General features: G+C 42.1%; 3 protein-coding genes across 3 annotated transcripts; all 3 read right to left on the reverse strand.

Annotated features, from left to right (window-relative positions):
• Positions 1-1,287: 1,287 nt before the first annotated feature.
• LOC134070800 (mucin-2-like) lies at positions 1,288-2,685 on the reverse strand. Its single transcript, XM_062527243.1, has one exon. It carries the CDS (start codon positions 2,634-2,636, stop codon positions 1,323-1,325), a length of 1,314 nt encoding a protein of 437 aa, XP_062383227.1. The 5' UTR covers positions 2,637-2,685; the 3' UTR covers positions 1,288-1,322.
• Positions 2,686-2,757: 72 nt separating this feature from the next.
• Positions 2,758-10,564, reverse strand: prozb (protein Z, vitamin K-dependent plasma glycoprotein b). Its single transcript, XM_062527244.1, has 7 exons — positions 9,771-10,564; positions 8,506-8,666; positions 7,834-7,858; positions 5,377-5,490; positions 4,523-4,660; positions 3,332-3,423; positions 2,758-2,980 (listed from the first exon to the last, which is right to left on the reverse strand). The coding sequence occupies exons 1-7, from the start codon at positions 9,907-9,909 to the stop codon at positions 2,801-2,803; spliced, it is 849 nt and encodes a 282-aa protein (XP_062383228.1). The 5' UTR covers positions 9,910-10,564; the 3' UTR covers positions 2,758-2,800.
• Positions 10,565-12,251: 1,687 nt separating this feature from the next.
• f10 (coagulation factor X) lies at positions 12,252-21,106 on the reverse strand. Its single transcript, XM_062527246.1, has 8 exons — positions 20,878-21,106; positions 20,155-20,315; positions 19,125-19,149; positions 18,135-18,248; positions 15,845-15,976; positions 15,464-15,744; positions 14,594-14,711; positions 12,252-12,965 (listed from the first exon to the last, which is right to left on the reverse strand). Exons 1-8 carry the CDS (start codon positions 21,089-21,091, stop codon positions 12,367-12,369), a joined length of 1,644 nt encoding a protein of 547 aa, XP_062383230.1. The 5' UTR covers positions 21,092-21,106; the 3' UTR covers positions 12,252-12,366.
• Positions 21,107-22,367: the final 1,261 nt, after the last annotated feature.

Below are 22,367 nucleotides of genomic sequence, written 5' to 3' on the forward strand. Positions count from 1 at the left end.
CCCTGTTTCTTGTGACACAGCTGAACATCTGGTAGTGGAGTTGCTCTGGTTCGAGATCTGAAAAAGCACCCAACCCTGATTATGCAAATAATATCAACAGAGCATAACCTCGCTGTTTCACAACCTAGCACAGTTTAAACCACCACATCACATGATTTATTCATTTCACATCTGCTTGCCTTTATAAGGAATGACATTTATTACGATTCTTACATTGATATAGATTTTGCTGTTTACAACAGAGACCTTTTAGGTAATTGTAGTCTTTGTGATGAACATTTCAGCACCACAGCCAGAGAGGACAGCTCCCCCACTTGCACTAGTCATACTACACGCCCTGTAGGCCACAACCATCAGGAAGTACATTATGATGCGTACAGTATTTGCACTGTCACTACATGGGCCAGTGATGTGGCAGAGTCTGTTGGTGAGATGTACAGACTGTGCATCATCAGTAAATCATAATGAAAAAGATGAGCTTCATCATCAGACTTCCATTCATGTTGGTGTAACTCTAACATTCTTTAACATGACAAAATACTGATGAGGTTGAGAATCCCTTGACCATCACTTTAAATGTTTTTTTTTCATTTCAAAGCTGAAATGGTACTCTCCCTTTAAGATCTGAATTCAACAGACAGATATGCGGTTAACACACACACACACACACACACACACACACACAGTTCCATGCGTAATGCAATGTAACACGAGATGAATGCGCTCTTCACAAAACAAGATGCCACATACACACAGAATACTTAAATATGATATTTATTTTATGCTCAACAATAAAATGAACAGACTGTCGGCGAGGACAGATGTTGAATGATTCACGAACTAACGAAGCTTCTTTTCTACACAAAAATAATATCAGGTGGGTCGTGATGAACAGGAAGATTTTTTTTGTGTTCCTATTTTTAATGAATGGCTTTCTTTTTTTGACAAGGAAGGTTATAGGTTCAAAACAAAATAGTCTGACATATAAATTAAAGTAAGTTCACATCTGATCCAGCAAGACTGGAAATGTAAGCTGGAAAATGTGGCAACATATATTTCATTGGGTCAGGTGGGCGGATAATCCCCCACCTCCAAAGTGGGGAATGACAAGAAAAGTTTGAGTACCACTGCCTCAGGGTGCCTCTCAACATCTCTCCTCGATGCTCGATCCTCAAGGGGCGTTCCCACTGATCTATAACTAACACTGGATAGACTATCCCATTGTTGCCGCCCCATCGTTCTTCATGTAGATCAGTGAGGATGGAGGCCCGAGGAGCGAGGGAGGACGTGTAAATGAGAGGCCCCCTCAGAGTGGAGCAATATCAGCTGCTCTCCAGCATGGACTCTATCCATGGCAGGAAGCGGGAGAGCTTAGTGAAGACCAGCCCCTGGGAGCAGTCGTGGGAGAGCATGAGCCCCGTCACAAACACCGTCTGTCCTTTCACACTGGCAACGGGAGTCCCGGAGAGGAACCGGCAGTCACCTCTTCTGCTCACCGTAGGAGCGGAGTTTCCAACATTTGTGGGACTTCCTGCTGTAGGCTTTGCTGTCTTCTCTTGTTTAGTGTCCCTCATGACCTCAGCTGTGAGGAGCGTTTTGTTTTGTTTAGACGCTGGCACAGTGGACTTCACAACGTCTTTTGATAAAGGTACTTTTAAAGGTACCTTTGGGTTTTCAACCTTTTTGGGACGACTTCCTGCAGGGAGATTTGATGCTTTCTCTTGTGTAGTATTCCTCATAACCTCAGCTGTGAGGAGCGTTTTGTTTTGTTTAGAAGGTGGCACAGTGGACTTCACAACGTCTTTTGATAAAGGCACTATGCCCTTTGGGTTTTCAACCTTTTTGGGACGACTTTCTGCAGGGAGATTTGATGCTTTGTCTTGTGTAGTATTCCTCATGACCTCAGATGTGAGGAGCGTTTTGTTTTGTTCAGTAGGTGGCACAGTGGACTTAACGTCTTCTGATAAAGGTCCTGTGTCCTTTAGTTTTTCTACCTTTTTGGGACGACTTTCTGCTGGGGGCCTTGAAGTCCCTTCTTGTGTAGGGTTCCTTATGACCTCAGCTGTGAGGTACATTTTGTTTTGTGCAGACGGTGGCACAGTTGACGCAACATCTTCTGATAAAGGTCCTATGTCCTCTGAATACTCAAACAAATCGTCATCAGTCATCCACACAGTCTGTTGTGTCCTCGGTCTCATTCCCTTCTCTCGAGTAATCAGACTAGACTGCAGTGTGGAGGGGCTTTTCCCCTCCTCTTGGGTGTCTGTCTCCGGTTTGTGTGCTTTCATGCAGAACATCTTGTTGTTCAGAGTAAAGCTGAGGTTCAGGTGGTCACGGCAGTCCTCCAATGAGACGTAAGAATGGCGGACAGATCCTGGTGAAATCACACCCTCCTCGCCATCTTGCATTAGGATGTTCTCACTGAAGTCCTTCTCTGGAAGGCAGAGGGGCAGAACAGAGCCCCCTAGTGGTAACCTAGAGCGTAATCGCAGGAAGCAAAGGTCATATCCTGGCTGACCAGGCCTATAACGACCATGAATTGTGGGGTCAGCCTCCAGTGGCACTCTGATCACCTGTGAGGCTGGTGAGTGTGTGTTCCCTGTGGAGTGCAAACTGAAGTCAGCTACCACCAACATATTTCAATCTTAGGTGTTAAAACATCATAAAAGATGGCTGAAGCTATGATACTGTTTGATGAAGTTATGATACTGTTTGATGAAGTTTAAACTTCTTATCTACAGTACACACTGAATATCATACCTGTAGAATGTGTAAAATGGTATATTGGTCATGTTCAAATCTAACAGTTAATCTCTGTAACTACTTGTACCTTGAGACTGAGTAGGAAAGGTGTCTCACCAATATGAATGTGTGTTATGTCTGTGTTTGAACTCATGCAGGTTGCTGTGGTCAGCACTTGACGTGGGCCCAGAATCACACCTCCACACACAGGCTCCCCACTCCTGTCCACCAGAGTGACCTGCACACACACCACACACACCACACACACACCACACACACCACACACAGGGAGGGAATTCAGTATGGGCCACACTTTCAGAGGCGGGGGGCGGGATTAATTGATTAATCGTGATTATGACTTCCAGCAATTATGAAAATACAGTAGCATAATCAAAATATAATGATCATAACAATGCTCTCCTTTTGTCTTGAGTTGTTGTGTGCGTTAACTTTTTACATGTATTTTTTCCTGTTGGATTATATTTAACAATCCATTTTGCATTTTTACTATCAAGGTGTGTGTGTGTGTGTGGTTTGTGGACACACACACACACACACACACACACACACACACACAGGTGATACTCACCTGCCACGGGCAGTAACCCTGGGGACAGATCTCATTGTCACTCTGCACTGCTGTGCTTGTCAAAAGGGAGACTTTACCACAGGGATGTTTCACTTAAGACATGGAGAACACAAAATAAGACACAAAACAGGGATGTTTCACTTAAGACACAGAGAACACAAAATAAGACACAAAACAGGCGATAGTGTTTCTACAATTCAGGATGGACTTTCTTAAAGAATAATTCTGGCAAGTTTTCACATACAGTAGATCTCTCTGTTTCTCAAGGTCACCGAGTGCTGTCGGTCCAAAATAAAATGGGGGGGAGGGGGGGGGGGGGCAACAGCTAGAACAGCCTGGCAGCTCCAGTGCTACACTGTGGGGGCAAGCTTAAAATCATGCCCCCCAGAGGGTATTCAAGTCAAGCCAAGTCAAGTCAAGTCAAGTTTATTTCTATAGCGCATTTCATACACAGGGGTCATTTCTATAGCGCATGTCATACACAGGGGTCATTCGATGTGCTTTACATGTGCTTTACTGTAGATGCTGGCTGTGGACTTCCTCTAAGTAGATTTGTATTGTTTGTCTGAAGTACTTCTGCACGTGATAATCATTGTGCAGCGTGTTTGTCTGAAGTACTTCTGCATGTGATGATCACTGTGCAGTGTGTTTGTCTGAAAGTATTTCTGTATGTGATAATCATTGTGCAGTGTGTTTGTCTGAAGTACTTCTGCATGTGATAATCATTGTGCAGTGTGTTTGTCTGAAGTACTTCTGCATGTGATGATCATTGTGCAGTGTGTTTGTCTGAAAGTACTTCTGCATGTGATGATCATTGTGCAGTGTGTTTGTCTGAAAGTACTTCTGCATGTGATGATCATTGTGCAGTGTGTTTGTCTGAAAGTACTTCTGCATGTGATAATCATTGTGCAGTGTGTTTGTCTGAAAGTACTTCTGCATGTGATAATCATTGTGCCGTGTGTTTGTCTGAAGTACTTCTGTACAGTATGTGATAATCATTGTGCAGTGTGTTTGTCTGAAGTACTTCTGCATGTGATAATCATTGTGCAGTGTGTTTGTCTGAAGTACTTCTGCATGTGATGATCATTGTGCAGTGTGTTTGTCTGAAGTACTTCTGCATGTGATGATCATTGTGCAGCGTGTTTGTCTGAAGTACTTCATGTAGTAATCAGTGTGTTTGTCCCTGCGTACCGTGCGGCGAGCAGCTCCTCCCGTCTGGGTGTAGTGTGTAACCTTGAGCGCAGTGGCAGCTGTAGGAGCCGTGGCCGCGGTTGACATGGCAGAAGTGCTCACAGGCGTATGGGCCGTCCAGCGGACACTGGGAGATGTCTACGGATAAGCACAGGTGATCACATGACACATCAGCACACCGACACTGGCACATGTGATCACATGACACGATGCCCAACACTGGCACATGTGATCACATGACACGATGCCCGACACTGGCACATGTGATCACATGACACGATGCCCAACACTGCCACATGTGATCACATGACACGATGCCCAACACTGGCACATGTGATCACATGACACATCAGCATACCGCCACTGCCACATGTGATCACATGACACGATGCCCAACACATGCTCCATCTCAAGGGGTTATCCTCTAATAAAAGAATTTGAATTTGAATTTAATGTTCCATCTACAAGACCTTAGCTGACACTGATGAGTTCTAGTGCTACTAATGATAGTTCATGCTCTAGAAATGAGATGTTTGTTGATGAACATTGCACCTTGCCTGCCATGTGAATCAGTATCTATTACAGCATACACCATAATTCCATCATTTCAGTACTATAAGCACACAAATGTCTATGAATCAGCTTATCTCAGACACTCTAGATTGCAAGATATGAAGAAGACAGAAAAAGGGGGGAAGATAGACAATAGATAGATAGATGGATGGATAGGTTGGCTAATTAATGACCAGTGAGAAAACGTTACCTTGCAGCAGCACATCATTTAGAGTAAATCACTGAACACACACGACTTACACAAATACAAACTACCCCACTAGATGAGCAATATTTCATACCCCTCTCACAGCTGTGGCCCACATACATCTCACTGCAGGTGCAGTTGTAGCCCCCTATGCGGTCTGTGCAGGTTCCTCCATTCTGACAAGGGTTGGGCTCGCACTGATTCCCATCTGCAGACAGAGAGGAACTATGTGAGAATACACACCACACTGAACACACCTAATGGACATGTTCAAAAATGTTAACACGTTTTTTTTTTGTTTGTTTAACAAGGTCATTATTGCCAGAGTAGTCAAGGAGCCTAAAAAGTCCCGTGGGATTTTTTTGATGAAAGCAAGCCACCCATCCAACTGTCTCAAGGACACCCCAAATAACAATAAAAAACATGTTGGCAGTCTGAAATATTGTGCTGGGAAAAATTGTGAAGCATATAAGAAAATAACAACATTTTGGTCTCCAAAAATAGGACTTTGCAAAAACGCCTAGGCATACCCACATATAAAATGGTGTAGAAAACACAAATTTTGATATTTTGTTTTCAAATTTGAAATACAAGTTGTTCAGACTTGTGGCCTTTGTTCCATTATGTCTATAACCTGATACATTACAGTAAAAGGACTATTTAATGTCTATGTATATATTTTTTTCTTTGGCAAGGGGAAAAAATGACAAAAACTTCAAAATATAAAGAGTTCCCAGTTTTCAGCAGAACCCTTTACAGTGAAACTGACAATAGATTACAAAACTAGAGGGTGTCTGCTTTCCAAAATGGGTGTTTTCATCTCAATAGCACAAAGGGTTGGGATACAGCAACCATTTCAATTTGGAGAGGCGTTTTCAGGCGTTTTTCAGGCAAATCTGTTTGAATGCGAAGGGGTTTTAATTATGCAAGCTAGTAATAAATGGTGAAAATAATGATTCGTTTATTATGCTATTCGTTGCTGAAAAGTCTGATAACTGAAGTAGTGGTCTGATAACAGTAATCTTTTCTGGAATGAATACGTTTATTGACTCGGCATAGAAATAAAGGCATCATCTTATGTTTGTAGACTAAATCAACTGAAAATCACAATGAACTCCAATTCACAATGTATATTATAAATGTGATGTTACACATTACGCAATGAGTGTCATGCTTTCAGTTAGCACACAGTTTATATGAAGTTTTCAACATCGTCCTCGTCATCTCCTGAGTCTTCATCCTCTTCATCATTGAGTGATGTGGTGGGCTGCTCAGGATTGTCACATCCCTCACTGGGGTCACAGGCACATAACTCTGTGCAGCCGAGTCCTGCTTTACGACATGAACACCTCGCATTGTCACACTTGGATTTTGAACAGCCGCACTTCACCAGCTGGATGACCGCATTTGGTGCAGGCTGTTCCTTGGTCATCACTGGTGTCATCCCGGTGTTCAGACAGTTTTTCATGCCGTTATTCCGACACGTCTTTACTGACGATTAAGGGTAGGGATTGTTTTGATTTGCGCACATTTACGCACATTACGTACATTTACACACATTTACACAACTATTACTAAGGTAATGAACGCATGCCTTATAATGACGGTTACGGTTAGGCACATGTACGCTTACTGATGTTTAGGGTTACGCACACATAAACACATGCCCTTACTGACGGTTAAGGTTAGGCATAGTTTTAGGGTTAGGCACATTTACGCTTGAGCAGCACCTAATGTAAAATAAAGCATATCCACCTGTACTGACGGTTAGGGTTAGGAATCGTTTTGATTTGGGCACATTTTCGCATGAGCACATTACAATTATTCATGTCGGAAAAGCAGCATGTTTCAAAACTATATAGTATCATGCCCCTATTCCGACAATGGAAATAAAAAATGTCGGAGTAGTGGTATGTTTTTTTTAAAATGAAAATGCTGCTACTCCGACAATTGGGTGCTAATGTCTGACTAATGACATGTCTGAATAGCGACATGTAACCATTATTATTTCATATACTTGGAGTTACTGAAGCTGAATATGGATGAAACAGGAAAGAAAATGACCAAACAAATACATTTTAGGTTGCGGTATAGCCGGAAATATGCGGCAAGGATACAGTTTCTATGTGTGGTCCACCATGCTGGCCAGCACAATATTTCAGACTGCCAACATGTTTTTTATTGTTATTTGGTGTGCCCTTGAGACATCTGAATGGGTGGCTTGCTTTCATCAAAAAAATCCCACGGGACTTTATTTCGGTGAAAATGCTCCCTGACTAGAGTGGGTCTTTAACATCGTATCCTGTGCAGAACTAAATAATAATAATAATAATAATAATAATAAAGAATGACAAAAACAACCCACGGCACTAATAGAAATAAACACAAAAGTGCCAAGCTAAAGGACTAATGTGTAGTCAATGCCTCTCAATAGCTAAATGCATCATTATCATGTGTATAAGTACAAGATTGTGAAACTCAGGCGTAGGCTATATACCCTGTTTACATCTGGCAAAAGGGGATTTATACTGTACATATGCTGATCACTTACCAACGTGTTGATTCCAGAAGGCTTCCTTCCAGGACAACAGAGGACACAGTCATTAGCAAGAGTGAGTGTAGAGATTAAATGAAAGCGCACCATCTTACATGATTATGTCATGACATGATAATTGGAGCTAAAAATATCAATCAAACCAGCGTTCACACTTACACTGCCCCTTAACCTACATACATACAGTACCCCCCCCCCCCCCTTTTTTTACCCACTACCACTCCACCCAAGACATCACACATGCCTGCCCTTAGGATTCCCTTGCCCTCACACACTCACACACACACTTACATGCTCCCTCTACTAGCACGACCCCAGGCAGTTGGGTTGGCCCCTTGAGCCGTGGATCTGCCCAAGGTTTCTTCCTACAAGGGAGTTTTTCCTTGCCCCTGTTGCTCCTGGGTGTCCCTTGGTGCTCCCCAACCCCTCTTTTGTATAGTGTCTATTCATTTATTTTCTTTTTCATTTATTTCTGGACACTTGAGCATAATGAATTTCATTACTTATAAATTATTTTTTATGACAATAAACTTGAACTTGAACTTGTTTAATATAAGAGATCCAAATCTGCCAGACTATACACAATGTAGACACATTTCAAACAAGTTTAAGATAAGTCAATTTAAATACATAGTTTTGCTCTATGACACAAAAATCTTCTAAACCTACCGTTTGCGCATCATTCTCAAAGTACTCCCTGGCTTCTTCTCTGGAGCAAGTCTCCTCAAAGCACTCTCTCTCTAGATTCCCCTGGAGTATCTCCTCAAGAATCATTGAGTTTGCCCGCCTTGAACGTAAAAAGATGGCTGCTTGAAGCTGCGTCTGGAACACTAAGGACAAACAGGCCAATCACAGGGTCTGTTGTACAATAAACAGACCAATCACAGGGTCTGTTGTACAATACCTTTATCCAGGCGTATGGGTGTGTTCTCTCTCTTTTGTTTCATAACCATCTAGGTTATGAATCAAAAAGGTAATAACGTAAACAAAGCATACTATCTTGTTATTGCACTGTTACTCGCCAGTTCTTTGTAATTTAATCTATCTATAACTACACTACTCAGAAAATGTCAGGGATATTCTTTCAGCTTTTGGGTGAAATTTTAGGATGAACCTAAAATCCACTATGACCTGTACAGGTGACCTTCATGTGACCTTCTCTAAACTGTTGAATGTGCATGCCCAACTGCTCAAAGCTTCAGTAGCCTACTTTCTGCACGCAAACATTCCATTTCAACCGAAAGCCAGATATCCCTAACTTAATGTGAGTAGTGTATAATGTGAGTAGTGTATATCGAATAATCGAAAGCATGATGTTAAAAAGTAGACACATCACTTTAATGGGCTCCTCATGAAAATGCAACGCACAGATTGACCCCTGACCCCTGACCCCTGCACTAGGGCCACTCATTTGTTTCCGTAGCAACGCTATTGTGCTGCGGAAATCACATGTGAAAACAGGGTCAAAACCATCGCCATGGTTACATCCTTGTCCAGACCCCCTCTTGCTTGTGCCATATTACTTAGTCGGTTATCAATGATTGATTTTTACATTTGCCCATTTTAAGGTTTAGAATATTTCCAGAGCAAAATAAATGGATTAGCCTACGTACTGCACTGGTCACATTTTTACATCAAAATTATGTTGCTGAAGGCAATTTAGGTTTAAAAAACGGTTTGCATTGTTGAATTGCATCATGATTTCATTTCTAAAAGACTGCATGTTTACAGTGACATGTAAAGCATTTTATCGTATATTAACTGATAAGTCATTGTTTATTCATTTTTACATGTATTTCCTTTTCCGTTTACATCAAATACTACATAAGTAACCAAACTGGCAACTGACATCAATTGGGACATGTGGCGACGGTAACTTCACCCACAACATGGACATTTAGCACAATGGAGGGTAGCAAGGAGGGAGCATTTACCCGGCTTGTTGGCGCTTGTTGGTTGCAAGTTGCCCAACAAGAAGCAGCAGAACAAGAAATTCCATCTTGGCGATCCCATGATGGCACAACACACTCTTTTCATCAGCCACACTAGATATATCCGGGAGACTCTTTTCATCAGCCACACTAGATATTTCCGGGAGACTCTGATTTTCTGCGATCCCCTCGCTAGTCTCTCTCTCTTCACTGTGCTCCCCCACCCCTAGTAAAACAGTCTGTCAATCTTTACGTGAGCGGATCCCTATGAGTCATATTGTCTTAAAATATTTGTTTCTAGCCCCTTCTCATTACGGTTAAATGCTCTGGTATCAAATGATGACTAATCACTAATGTTAAAAACAAATGTGAAAGAGAGATTAACTAGATGCCTGAACCTGTTATGATAAAATGCTTGAGAGTAATGATTTATCAAACATATACATATTTGTTTTGACTCTTTTCTCTGCTCTGAACTTTAATCTGTCAACATTAGCCTACAGTACATAAGAAAAGCACTATATGCGCTGCATGGTTAACTCCAAATGTTCTTGCTGAGTTGCTGAATGATTGATGTTTTATTCCTCTAATGATATTCTCTAATGTATTGTATAGACTAATTTATTTCACAGCGCCCTCCACAGTTATGGAACAGATTGGTAAAGACTGTTATGTGACATTCAGCTTCTGGTGCATCGGCTTATCTCACCCTGACTAAAACGATCTTAAATGGAAGACCAGTTTGTTTTGAGGGAGTACAGTATATCATTATCTTAAAGACCAGTTTGTTTTGAGGGAGTACAGTATATCATTATCTTAAATATTATCACATATGCCTCCATTGTTGTCTTTCCAAAACACAAAGTGTAACTACGGCTGTTCCATGTGGACCTGTTGCACATGTCCACAGAACGCACCTTTAACCTGCAAACACAAATAATCAATGAGACCGCCCACCCAACCTACCACTAGCCTGACTAGCCAGAGACACATCAAGATGGAGGGTCTGGGAACTCACCGTAGGCAGGGCCACACACACACACACACACACACACACATCAAGATGGAGGGTCTGGGAACTCGCCGTAGGCAGGGCCACACACACACACACACACACACACACACACACACACATCAAGATGGAGGGTCTGGGAACTCGCCGTAGCCAGGGCCACACACACACACACACACACACACACACATCAAGATGGAGGGTCTGGGAACTCGCCGTAGCCAGGGCCACACACACACACACACACACACACACACACACACATCAAGATGGAGGGTCTGGGAACTCACCGTAGGCAGGGCCACACACACACACACACACACACACACACACACACACACACACACACACACACACACACATCAAGATGGAGGGTCTGGGAACTCGCCGTAGGCAGGGCTCAATCGGAGGGGTGGGATAAACAGTTGTCTTTCAAATTCCCTCTTCATGCAATAGGATAGCGCTAAACGAATCATCTTCTTGTTTTCAAGTAGCAGGATGCGTAACCGTCGCAACTTCTGGTCGCATGTCAGTCATCATTATGTTAAGCCCGCCCACCGACTCTATACACGATGTGATTGGTCCGGTGATTTCTGCCAAAGCCCAGCTCCCAAGCTCTACGGAGAGTTGCTAGACCACCCCGCTATAGTGGCGTCTAGATTTCTAGGCTAACGTACCACTTCTTCCTTCACGCCTCCAGAAGGTACTGGTCCAAACACAGAGAACAGCATGTTTCAATAGCACAAGCTGTGAGATTACCCAACACATCTGCTGGCCTGCCATGACACCAGACCCACATGGGCCTGATTGGTTTTGCCTCGTCTTGAGCTTCTGTCTTTATGAATCAAACATGTATCACCAACACTGTGTTGCAAGACAAAACATGTCTGGTCTTATTTATATAGTAGTTGATCAGAGAATCTGGAACTTTCTAGCCTAATATTAAGTTGGTATGAGCAGCCTTCGTTGCTTTGAGAAGTGCTAGCTCTGTAGCGCTTGATCTCTGAAAAATACTGTCTCCACGGCCTATGTGATGTATTTTCATTCAGGAGAATGAAACACCCTTTGGTCAATTTAGCTGGAGTTACACTTTAAGGGTGACTTTGAGGCACATTGACAAAGGCAGTTCAATGACTAAACTTAATTTATACAGTTTAATCATGATCATCATGATCCTGGTGTGTCTGTTTTTGACTTGTGATTGTATTTCTGACTTGGTGTATTCCCTTGCTCACCCACTTGCAATTCACTGTTTATTTTCTTGGATGCGAAACATCTCAACATCCTCCCATTTCCTTTCTCCACAGTTCAGAGGTCAAATCCTCCACAGAGGTCATGGGAGGTCATGGGATGGATGTGGGCCTAACTTTCTCTCCCTTCATCAGCACTGCATCAGTGTGTGCAAGCGCTCTGGAGCCTTTATCTCACATGTCCATATTTGGATAACAGAATAGACTACGCACAGCAGAAAAGTGACTCGTGATTTATTTTATTCAACTTAATCTCGCAAACATCATTGCCATCGTGTCATGAGCAGTGACATACTGTATCTCCCTGTTGGTTTCAGTCTGTATCTTTTACACTCTCTCAGACATATGTGACATTGTACAATGCATCTCTCCTCCTCCTGTTCTTTAACGTCATGATGTGGTTCATCAGCTGGTTCAGCCATCTGATGTACTTGGACACCTGTGTGTACACTCCGTACTTTCCATCGCGAGCGCACCCCTCGCCCCAGCTCACCACACCTGTCACAAACCAGGTGTCCTTGTAACGTGTCACGTGCGGTCCGCCACTGTCACCCTGACAGGCGTCCCTGCCCGCCTCCAGATACCCAGCACAGAACATGTGCTTGGACACTTTAAATGAGCTGGACTCTATGCAGCTGGCCCGGTCCACAAAGGGGACGGTCAGCCTCTGCAGAAGAGTGGTCTGCGCGCTGCGTTCACCGAGGCGACCAAAGCCGCTCATCATTCCCTCCTTCTGGTTCATCAACACTCGCTCTGCAAAATCACGCTCCGGGAGACAAGCGGGTAGAATGTACTTGTTGAACTTTATAGGGGTCTTGAGCTTGATGAGGGCGATGTCGTTGTGGTAGGTGGCGGGGATGTAGTTCATGTGCGTCACGTAGAGCTCTACCTCATGTTTGGCCTCTCTGCCCTCTTCCTTGTTGATGTTGAACTCACCTGAGATATGGTAAAAAGATTGTGCACATCCCAAGTCAAGGTGCAGAACAAAAAATGATTCGTAAAAAGTTCAAGAAGACCACATGGTCGAAACGTTATTCTGTGCCAAAAGAAAGTAAACTAAAAAGAAGGATTTAAAGTGTGCAAACTTTTTTCCACTTTTTACAAACTCACCTGAGAAACCTTTCACACATGACACTGAATGAAGGAGCATGAATTGACAATGATATTGTAAGTGTCACCTTGCGCACAATTTCATTGTTTCCACTAGACAGGCTGGAAACCAAAACAAACCCTGCATAGAATTTCTCAGGGAACACTGAAGTTAGGGGAGAGCTACCTCTCTGGTGCGTTGTGTTTGGTCCTTGGTTAAAATATACTGTTTGTTTTTGCTGTTGTTGGTGTGATATGTCTTATATTGCTGAGTTTAGAGTTTTGACATAATGAGCCAAATTCTGCAACAAGTGTGTAAGCAATAGGCAAAAACCTTAAAGGTCACCTAGAATGGAAATCATTTTTTTCTTGGTTTTCATGAATTATGAGAGGTTGTGCATAAACAAAGAGCTATCATGAACATGAGGCATGGTTGTGCCCTCCTTCATATGGAAATCTTGAACTTAGAAATAGACACTAAAAAATGGGCGATTCAGCAAAACTGCTTGCTTGTGATGTCAGACCTCGCAAAGCCATTGAAGTTCAATTGGGGTTGCCAAAGAGGGGACCATTTAGTCAAACAGACCATTTCAATACCCATCCTAAATATATGGTTTTAATTAGTCTTGTAAAATTGCAATTGAGTTTATTTTTTTAAATCAAAGTTGAATATATACTATTTTAACATCAGAGAACACAGTGCAATACTCAATTCATCCATTCTATAGGACCTTTAAAGGGATAATCCGGAGTGAAATGCACTTTAGATCAATTGTTCGGACTATTGGGGGTACATACGTTGAGTTGACACCAAAATCATGTCATTTGGATGTATTTTGAGAAAGTTCGAGCTCACCGTTTTTAGCCAAAACTCGTTAGCCTGGAAGTGACCGGGGCGTGTCCTTTCGTCGCTACAAAACGCTATTTTTATACCTCTTCTACTGTTCCAAACAACACTACACTTACGTGGTAGAGAGTAGAGCCAAACCGAAGTATCCCCACGTCTTTATGTGGTCGGATAGAGAGTCCAGAATGAATTTAATCGAGTCAGTACCTTTCCGGAAATGTCGCTGCTGCAGCTGGCAACGTTTTAACAACACTTTACTAACATTTCCGGAAAGGTACGGACTCGATTAAATTCATTCTGGACTCTCTATCCGACCACATAAAGACGTGGGGATACTTCGGTTTGGCTTTAGGGACCCTCTACTCACTACCACGTAAGTGTAGTGTTGTTTGGAACAGTAGAAGAGGTAAAAAAATAGCGTTTTGTAGCGGCGATAGGACACGCCCCGGTCACTTCCAGGCTAACGAGTTTTGGCTAAAAACGGTGAGCTCGAACTTTCTCAAAATACATCCGAATGACATGATTTTGGTGTCAACTCAACGTATGTACCCCCAATAGTCCGAAAAATTGATCTAAAGTGCATTTCACTCCGGATTATCCCTTTAACACACTGAAATAGATGACTCACCAAGAACTATTGTTGTGGCTTTGGACTGGTTCATACAGTGGGCAGCCGAGAGGATGAAGTACTCGTTGAGGATGGTTCCTCCACAGAAGCCAAGTCCTTCTTCATTCATCAGAAGAGCCTGACAAGACCACGACGGAGAAATATATGAGCTGTAGATTTATACATCAAGGGGCATATCTACAAGTGTTACTGAGTGTGCACACACACACACACACACACACACACACACACACACACACAGAGAGAGATACAACATTCAATGCAGCAAATGTTGCATTCTGAAGAAATTGAGTTGGTGACATATAGTGGAATTATCTGGTGGAATAATGTGTGTGTGTGCATGTGTGTGCGTGTGCGCACTCGTGTGTGTGTGCGTGTCTGTGTCTGTGTGTACAGTATGTGTGTGTGTGCATGTGTGTGTGTGTGCGCACTCGTGTGTGTGTGTGTGTGTGTGTACAGTATGTGTGTGTGTGCATGTGTGTGCGTGTGCGCACTCGTGTGTGTGTGCGTGTGTGTGTCTGTGTCTGTGTGTATACAGTATGTGTGTGTGTGCATGTGTGTGCGTGTGCGCACTCGTGTGTGTGTGTACAGTATGTGTGTGTGTGCATGTGTGTGCGTGTGCGCACTCGTGTGTGTGTGTGCGTGTGTGTGTGTGCATGTGTGTACAGTATGTGTGTGTGTGCATATGTGTGCGTGTGCGCACACGTGTGTGTGTGTGTGTGTGTGTGTGTGAGTGTGCATGTGTATACAGTATGTGTGTGTGCATGTGTGTGTGTGTGTGTGTGTGTGTATGTGCGCACTCGTGTGTGTGTGTGCATGTGTGTGCAGTATGTGTGTGTGTTTTCTGCCTTGGTGCACTCGTATCTCCACCTGCCAGGGACATTCCCCTGGAGGGCAGTCTTCTCCTCCAACAACACGTGTTGACCCAGCGGACTCAGGAAGGAAGTCGTCGCCCGTGTCATACGCACTGTCGGTGCCATTAGCCATGTCATAGTCAGTGTCAGCGCTGTAATTGGCTGCTGTCTCGTAACGTTGCGCTGTTGTTGGTGGAGGAGTTGCGCTCTGTGTGGTGTTGTCATCATCTGGGATGTGAAAGAAGATTGTCCTGGTCTTCTTTTCTTTTGGATGAATAACACCACACTTAAAAGGATCTGTAACAAACCAAAAAAAACACATTCTAAACAAGTAATGGAGCTATTGTGTAAATGGTGCTCTTTTTTTATTGAATGAAATAAAATAAATAAATGTTACCATCAGAGTGGCAGTCTTTGCCATTTAAAGCCAGCGTGTAGCCCTGAGCGCATGAGCATCCAATGTTCTCATCTATGACGTGACAGAAGTGGTCACAGCCGCCGTTGTTATTCTCACACATCTGAGGGATGGCTGCAGGATGTAAAGGTCACAAGGTCAAACTCTCCAAACAAGGTCAAACTCTCCAAACAAAAACTGTGACCTTTATATTTATAGACCTTTATAGAGTTTATATGGTCTGCCCTGAACGCATGTCCAACTCAGTTGCCCAACATACCAACAGACAGGGAAATGAGCTCATTCACCATCTCCCCTAGAGTTGAGATGATGCATGGTTACATGCTCGTCTCTGTGCGTGCTACAACTCAGTCTGATGCACCCACCGTTAGCTTAGCTTAGCACATCTCATCATAACCTAGTAAACACCCACCATTAGCTTAGCATAGCTCATCATAATCTATAGTACTAGTAAACACCCACCGTTATCTTAGCTTAGCATAGCTCATCATAACCAAGTAGTAAACACCCACTGTTAGCTTAGCATAGCTCAACCTATTAGTACTGTAAACACCCACCGTTAGCTTATCTTAGCATAGCTCATTGAGGTGATTGGAATCAACCAGCCTATATCTCCCAAAAGTGACAAAAGGACTCCAACATTTTCCTATTTAGGCCTACATGTTGTGACTTGTATGGTTAAAATATGCACAAATGTGTCCATTCATAGCGAAATCAGTCGTTTTGCGCACAACGTTATTTTGAGAAAATCAACAATAACAAACTTTCGGGTTAAAATGTTGAATTTCACGTTTTCGCCTAATTCGACTGTATACAGTCTACAGTTTCATATCGTGAACGCATTTCACGGAAAAACATACGTTTTGACTGTTAAACCCGGCGAAGATTCAACACATTTGCTGTCATTCCCGGTGTGCACGCGCCGCTTAAAAAGGTGATTTCTCCTCTTCTGGCATATCGTGACAGGAGAACCATGTCAACTTTGGATGCTGTTATCTTAGCGATAGTTTGTGTAATACCCTCGATATACATATCGTTGGAAAGCTTAGTTTATGGCCGTTCACGTGAGCACAATAACTTAATTTAATTAATTTTACCGAAACTACTGGTTCCGCTTTACAGGGTCACAAATGTGACCATTCATAGCGAAATCAGTCGTTTTGCGCACAACGTTATTTTGAGAAAATCAACAATAACAAACTTCCGGGTTAAAATGTTGAATTTCACGTTTTCGCCTCATTCGACTGCATACAGTCTACAGTTTCATATCGTGAACGCATTTCACGGAAAAACATACGTTTTGACTGTTAAACCCGGCGAAGATTCAACACATTTGCTGTCATTCCCGTTGTGCACGCGCTGCTTAAAAAGGTGATTTCTCCTCTTCTGGCATATCGTGACAGGAGAACCATGTCAACTTTGGATGCTGTTATCTTAGCGATAGTTTGTGTAATACCCTCAATATACATATCGTTGGAAAGCTTAGTTTATGGCCGTTCACGTGAGCACAATAACTTAATTTAATTAATTTTACCGAAACGACTGGTTCCGCTTTACAGGGTCACAAATAACAATGTAAGATGAAACACAACGATTTTCTAAGCATTTACACACTTAGGCCTAGGTGAAGCACTACTTGGGCATAGGGATTTGCCTGCAGCACCTGAAAAGTCTAATTGTTACTTCTGCAAATCCCAAGTAGCAGTGCTTCACCTGAATGAGAATATTGTTCCAAGTATGTATATGTTTAGAAACATCCCAAAGAAAGGCTTGTTCCTTCCTTTAAAGGTTCAGTCAAAGCCATCGATATCCCAAAGTTGCGTCAGCCGTTGACTTCGCTGTTAGAGCCAGATTAGAGCGGTCATGTGGTTAGAGGTAGTCTCAGTAGTTCCTTTGGTCCCTGGTTTACTACGGGAATGACAGCAGCGATCGCATTAATATTTACGGTAAATACTCAATGAAAATGACTATAAACTGCATTGCCACACATATATTACTCACTGAAAATGCATTATTATGCACACGACCAAAAGTCATGTAGAAAAGTCTTATGATAACACCTGAGATATTCATTCATTTCCCCATTGAGAGGAACTATTGAACGACCATGACATACCGGATGTGCCGCCATTTTTTGGACACAGGAGTGAATGGTTGTGTCGCAACTTTGAGATATCGATGGCTTTGGGTTCAGTATGGCAACACAGTATACATGGAAATATCTTCAGCTGTCATACATTATCACAGAGGTTAATTCTATATACTGACATACCAAATTCACAGTTGTAACCATGAAATCCTTGTGGGCAGAAACAGTTGTATTTCCCAAGTCCGTCTTTACACTGGCCATTATTTATACATGGCTGAGAGTCACACGCATTTCCATCTGTATGACCCCACAGACACAAATGAAAATGACATGTCAGTGAAACTGTGGGCAATGGTTAACAATCACATACATTTCCACTGTAGCTACTTTAGCTAAGTGCAAACGATTTCAACATTTAACAAACAAACCTACAGCATAACAAATTATAAACAGCAGCCAAGAAACAGCATTTTTGTCATTATTTTTATAGCCTGATGTCCTCTCCATTGTCTACCTCAGCACCTTGGTGAGAGAGAGAGAGAGAGAGAGAGAGAGAGATGTGTGTGTGCATGTTTGTGCAAAAAATTCCTTTAGGTCCAGATATAAGTTAATCCTGAAATATGGAATGCACATGATACACATAATGCACACAGGCATCAGGCGCTGATCATCGGGGTCCAAGCGGTTACTGAAATGTGTCAGTTGTTGCGCCCCCATGGAAGTCATTTCACATACATCTAAAAGACAGCAATGATTCTGCCTGTCAAATTTATTACATTTTAAAGCTTCACATCACAACATTATTTTGGCTGCTGGATTTTGATAGGCCATTCACAGCCATTTTATTGAGTGAGTCAAAACTTAAGCAGATTTAAAAATTGTGCTTAAGCAGTTGTTGAGATACAGAAATCCATAAATGACAGAACTCCATATGAAAATAATATTTTCACAAAATGTGATACTGTGCTGTTAATCTTTACTGATCATTGCATATGTATAATTTTTCACAACACAGCTACTGTCATGGTGATAGCACAAACAAACAGAAGGCAAAACAACAGAACATTACATCCAGTTAAGGAATCTATCATTTTAACAATTTCTGTTACGGATGAAAAATCGGTATGACCCAACAAGCAACAATACATTTAACTAAAAATAAGAGGAGCTTACCATGATACACATTCCAGAACTCATCCTGATAGAACAAAAAAAAATAAATCAATTCAGTCATTTTGAACACTAGTCACTCATTGTTGTACATCAACATCAGAGGCATTACCATTGGCCTGAATAAAAGTTTTTTTGTAAAAATATGTCTGAGTCATATACAGTATATTCATAGACTGTGTGTGGGGGGGGGGGGGGGTGGGTAACACATGTTTTGAATTGATTGGGCAGCCACCATCCTTCTTCACAGCAGTGGCATGCACCCAACTGATGGAGAGATCATCTCAAACAAAGTGGTTCAAGAGCAGGTCAGATCAACCAACAATTGAGGGCAATTTAAAATCATACGGTGATTAAGACGATGGTGAGCCCAGAAAGACAGTTTTAAAAGAGCAAACAGTCCAAATCAAAATCTATGGTCTTAAAATCAGCCGATTCCAACAGATTGATAGGAGAGTGTGTGAATATGTGACTGAAAATGTGATTGAAGGCTCATTACCAGAGCCGTCTTACAGCTGAAGGCTTTGGAAATCGCTACAGAGCTGAAAACACCTACTGACTTCAAAAATGGTGCGATGCACTGGTTTTTCATTGTTCCCATCACTTGTCCTCAGACTGGGAGGAACATACAGTAAGTGTATTTTCAGCGGAAATCTCATTCCCACCCCCTACATTTTATGGGCAATGCTGATCAAACATCAGTGTTGAAGCTGCTTGTTTCCAGACAGTAAGACAGTAATTTAAATTTGACAAATGCATCCCAAAAGATGAATCAAATGATTCATGATTAGATTTAAATGGTGTTAAATGGCCTATAAATGAATTGATCCAATGTGTTATCACCGGTATTTTTTTTTTTCGACACATCTCTACATACAATAAATAAAGATGAACAATTAGCCTTGAAAAGGGTCATCTTGTACTCAGGCCAATACAGTATGTGAAGAATTGCCAGACTGTCTGAAATGATGAGAAACGCTAACCTGCAAGAACACTGGGTTAAAAGATACAAGAGGTTAAAGCATTCTCTAACCGTTTTCTCAGGATGCTCAAATATCTCTCTGGCCTCCTCGTAATCACAGGCCTCCTCAACACACTCCCTCTCCATGTTGCCCTGTCGGAACTCCTCAAACGGGCTGTTGGCTCGCTTCCATCGTTTGAGGACCCGATTGGCATCTTGACTCTGGAGGAAAACTGGTGGGGGTCAACAATAACTTCATTAAGAACTGTAGCTTCAGTTATTTTATTCTATATTTAGATGCTCCGTAGTTCTTCCATTTGAATGAAACCACTAGGGGCATACATTTTTTATTTCCCTCCCTATTGGAGCTGCTCATTTGAGGATAAAACAAACATTGATCTGATATTTCTTATGGAGCAGGTAAGAACATTTGCCATACACAAATGAACCTACAGTATAGCATCTCAAATTATGTCTTTCTAATAGAAAAAAACTATATTTTTCTAAAAAAAAAAAGAAAGTATGTATTTTCACGACTTAATTAAGCTTTGTCCTTACCAGAAGAAATATCAGAGTCACAATAACTACAACTGTCATCAATAAAATGTAACTATGACACAAATATGGATGCATTTAATTGCCATTTTGGGAAACTATTTGAGACGTATTTAAAGACCCACACTTAGCTACAGTAGCATGGAGCTAAATCCTGCATAACTTCTTTGACTAAAAACATCAAGGTCTCTTTGTTTTGCCTATCGCTCCACTGATATGCACAGCAAAGGAACAACATACCATCTGCCCAGGTGTGGTGAAGCAGCAGAAGGAAAGATAAGGTCCAGAAGACCTGTGACATGGTCAGTCCTCTAAAAAACACTTCAGCGCGGTCCTGGATCACTCTACGAGAAATCAGACACTGCACGAGGTCGGTGACCCGCTTCCCAAAAACATGACTGACAAGGAGAGGGAAGGAGACACAAGGGGGAGGGGCTACAGGGGGACTGCTCATGGACCGCGGTGGAGGGGGCAGAAAAGTTAAAATCCAATAATGTAAATACTGATCTGTTGCCTCAGGGCAAAGTCTGGCAGAGTAGGAGTTGAGACCATTTTGATGACAACTGTGATCATGCGTCTGGTCATCAGGCGCCTGCTATCACTTTAACACTCTATTAGACGGAACTGGAACTGAACTGTTGTTGCTGTTATTAAAAAAATGAATTAAATAATGTAAACACAAATGTTGCAGATATTCATAAAAAATAGTCTGAGTATAAGTGTGGTGCAGTCAAGTATACTATCTATCTAAAGTGAGTGACTAAAGGAAGTTTAAGTTAATTTTATAGGTATTCCAGGTATGATGAAGCTCTATGTTGTTATTTATCCAGCTATAGGTCTAGGATTGTATAAGGGGTCTCAAGAACAGCTTAAACCCAAAGGCTGAGGAGCTGAGCTCTGGCACAAATCAGGCCCAGGTCACACCACTCTCAATAATATACCCAGTACACACCCCTCTCAATAATATACCAGTACACACCACTCTCAATAATATACCAGTACACACCACTCTCAATAATATACCCAGTACACACCACTCTCATTATACCCAGTACACACCACTCTCAATAATATACCAGTACACACCACTCTCAATAATATACCCAGTACACACCACTCTCAATAATATACCCAGTACACACCACTCTCAATAATATACCCAGTACACACCACTCTCATTATACCCAGTACACACCACTCTCAATAATATACCCAGTACACACCACTCTCAATAATATACCCAGTACACACCACTCTCATTATACCCAGTACACACCACTCTCAATAATATACCCAGTACACACCACTCTCAATAATATACCCAGTACACACCACTCTCAATAATATACCCAGTACACACCACTCTCAATAATATACCCAGTACACACCCCTCTCAATAATATACCCAGTACACACCACTCTCAATAATATACCCAGTACACACCACTCTCAATAATATACCCAGTACACACCACTCTCAATAATATACCCAGTACACACCACTCTTATTATACCCAGTACACACCCCTCTCAATAATATACCCAGTACACAACACTCTCAATAATATACCCAGTACACACCCCTCTCAATAATATACCCAGTACACACCACTCTCAATAATATACCCAGTACACACCACTCTCATTATACCCAGTACACACCCCTCTCAATAATATACCCAGTACACACCACTCTCAATAATATACCCAGTACACACCACTCTCATTAT

This window comes from Sardina pilchardus, chromosome 23, assembly GCF_963854185.1.
Source record: "Sardina pilchardus chromosome 23, fSarPil1.1, whole genome shotgun sequence".
NCBI classification, from domain to species: Eukaryota; Metazoa; Chordata; class Actinopteri; order Clupeiformes; family Clupeidae; genus Sardina; species Sardina pilchardus.

Bases quoted from the DNA above. Each gene is read 5' to 3' on its own strand.
- LOC134070800 (XM_062527243.1), bottom strand. From the start codon at position 2,636: ATGTTGGTGGTAGCTGACTTCAGTTTGCACTCCACAGGGAACACACAC.
- prozb (XM_062527244.1), bottom strand. From the start codon at position 9,909: ATGAAAAGAGTCTCCCGGATATATCTAGTGTGGCTGATGAAAAGAGTG. The intron at 7,859-8,505 runs GTAGGTTTAGAA...TTGTCCTGGAAG, and splicing joins TTGAGAATGATGCGCAAACG to GAAGCCTTCTGGAATCAACA. The intron at 3,424-4,522 runs GTACGCAGGGAC...CCATGTCTTAAG, and splicing joins GAGGAGCTGCTCGCCGCACG to TGAAACATCCCTGTGGTAAA.
- f10 (XM_062527246.1), bottom strand. From the start codon at position 21,091: ATGAGCAGTCCCCCTGTAGCCCCTCCCCCTTGTGTCTCCTTCCCTCTC. The intron at 18,249-19,124 runs GTAAGCTCCTCT...GGGGTCATACAG, and splicing joins GTTCTGGAATGTGTATCATG to ATGGAAATGCGTGTGACTCT. The intron at 14,712-15,463 runs GTGGAGATACGA...TGGTCTTGTCAG, and splicing joins CAGGGGAATGTCCCTGGCAG to GCTCTTCTGATGAATGAAGA.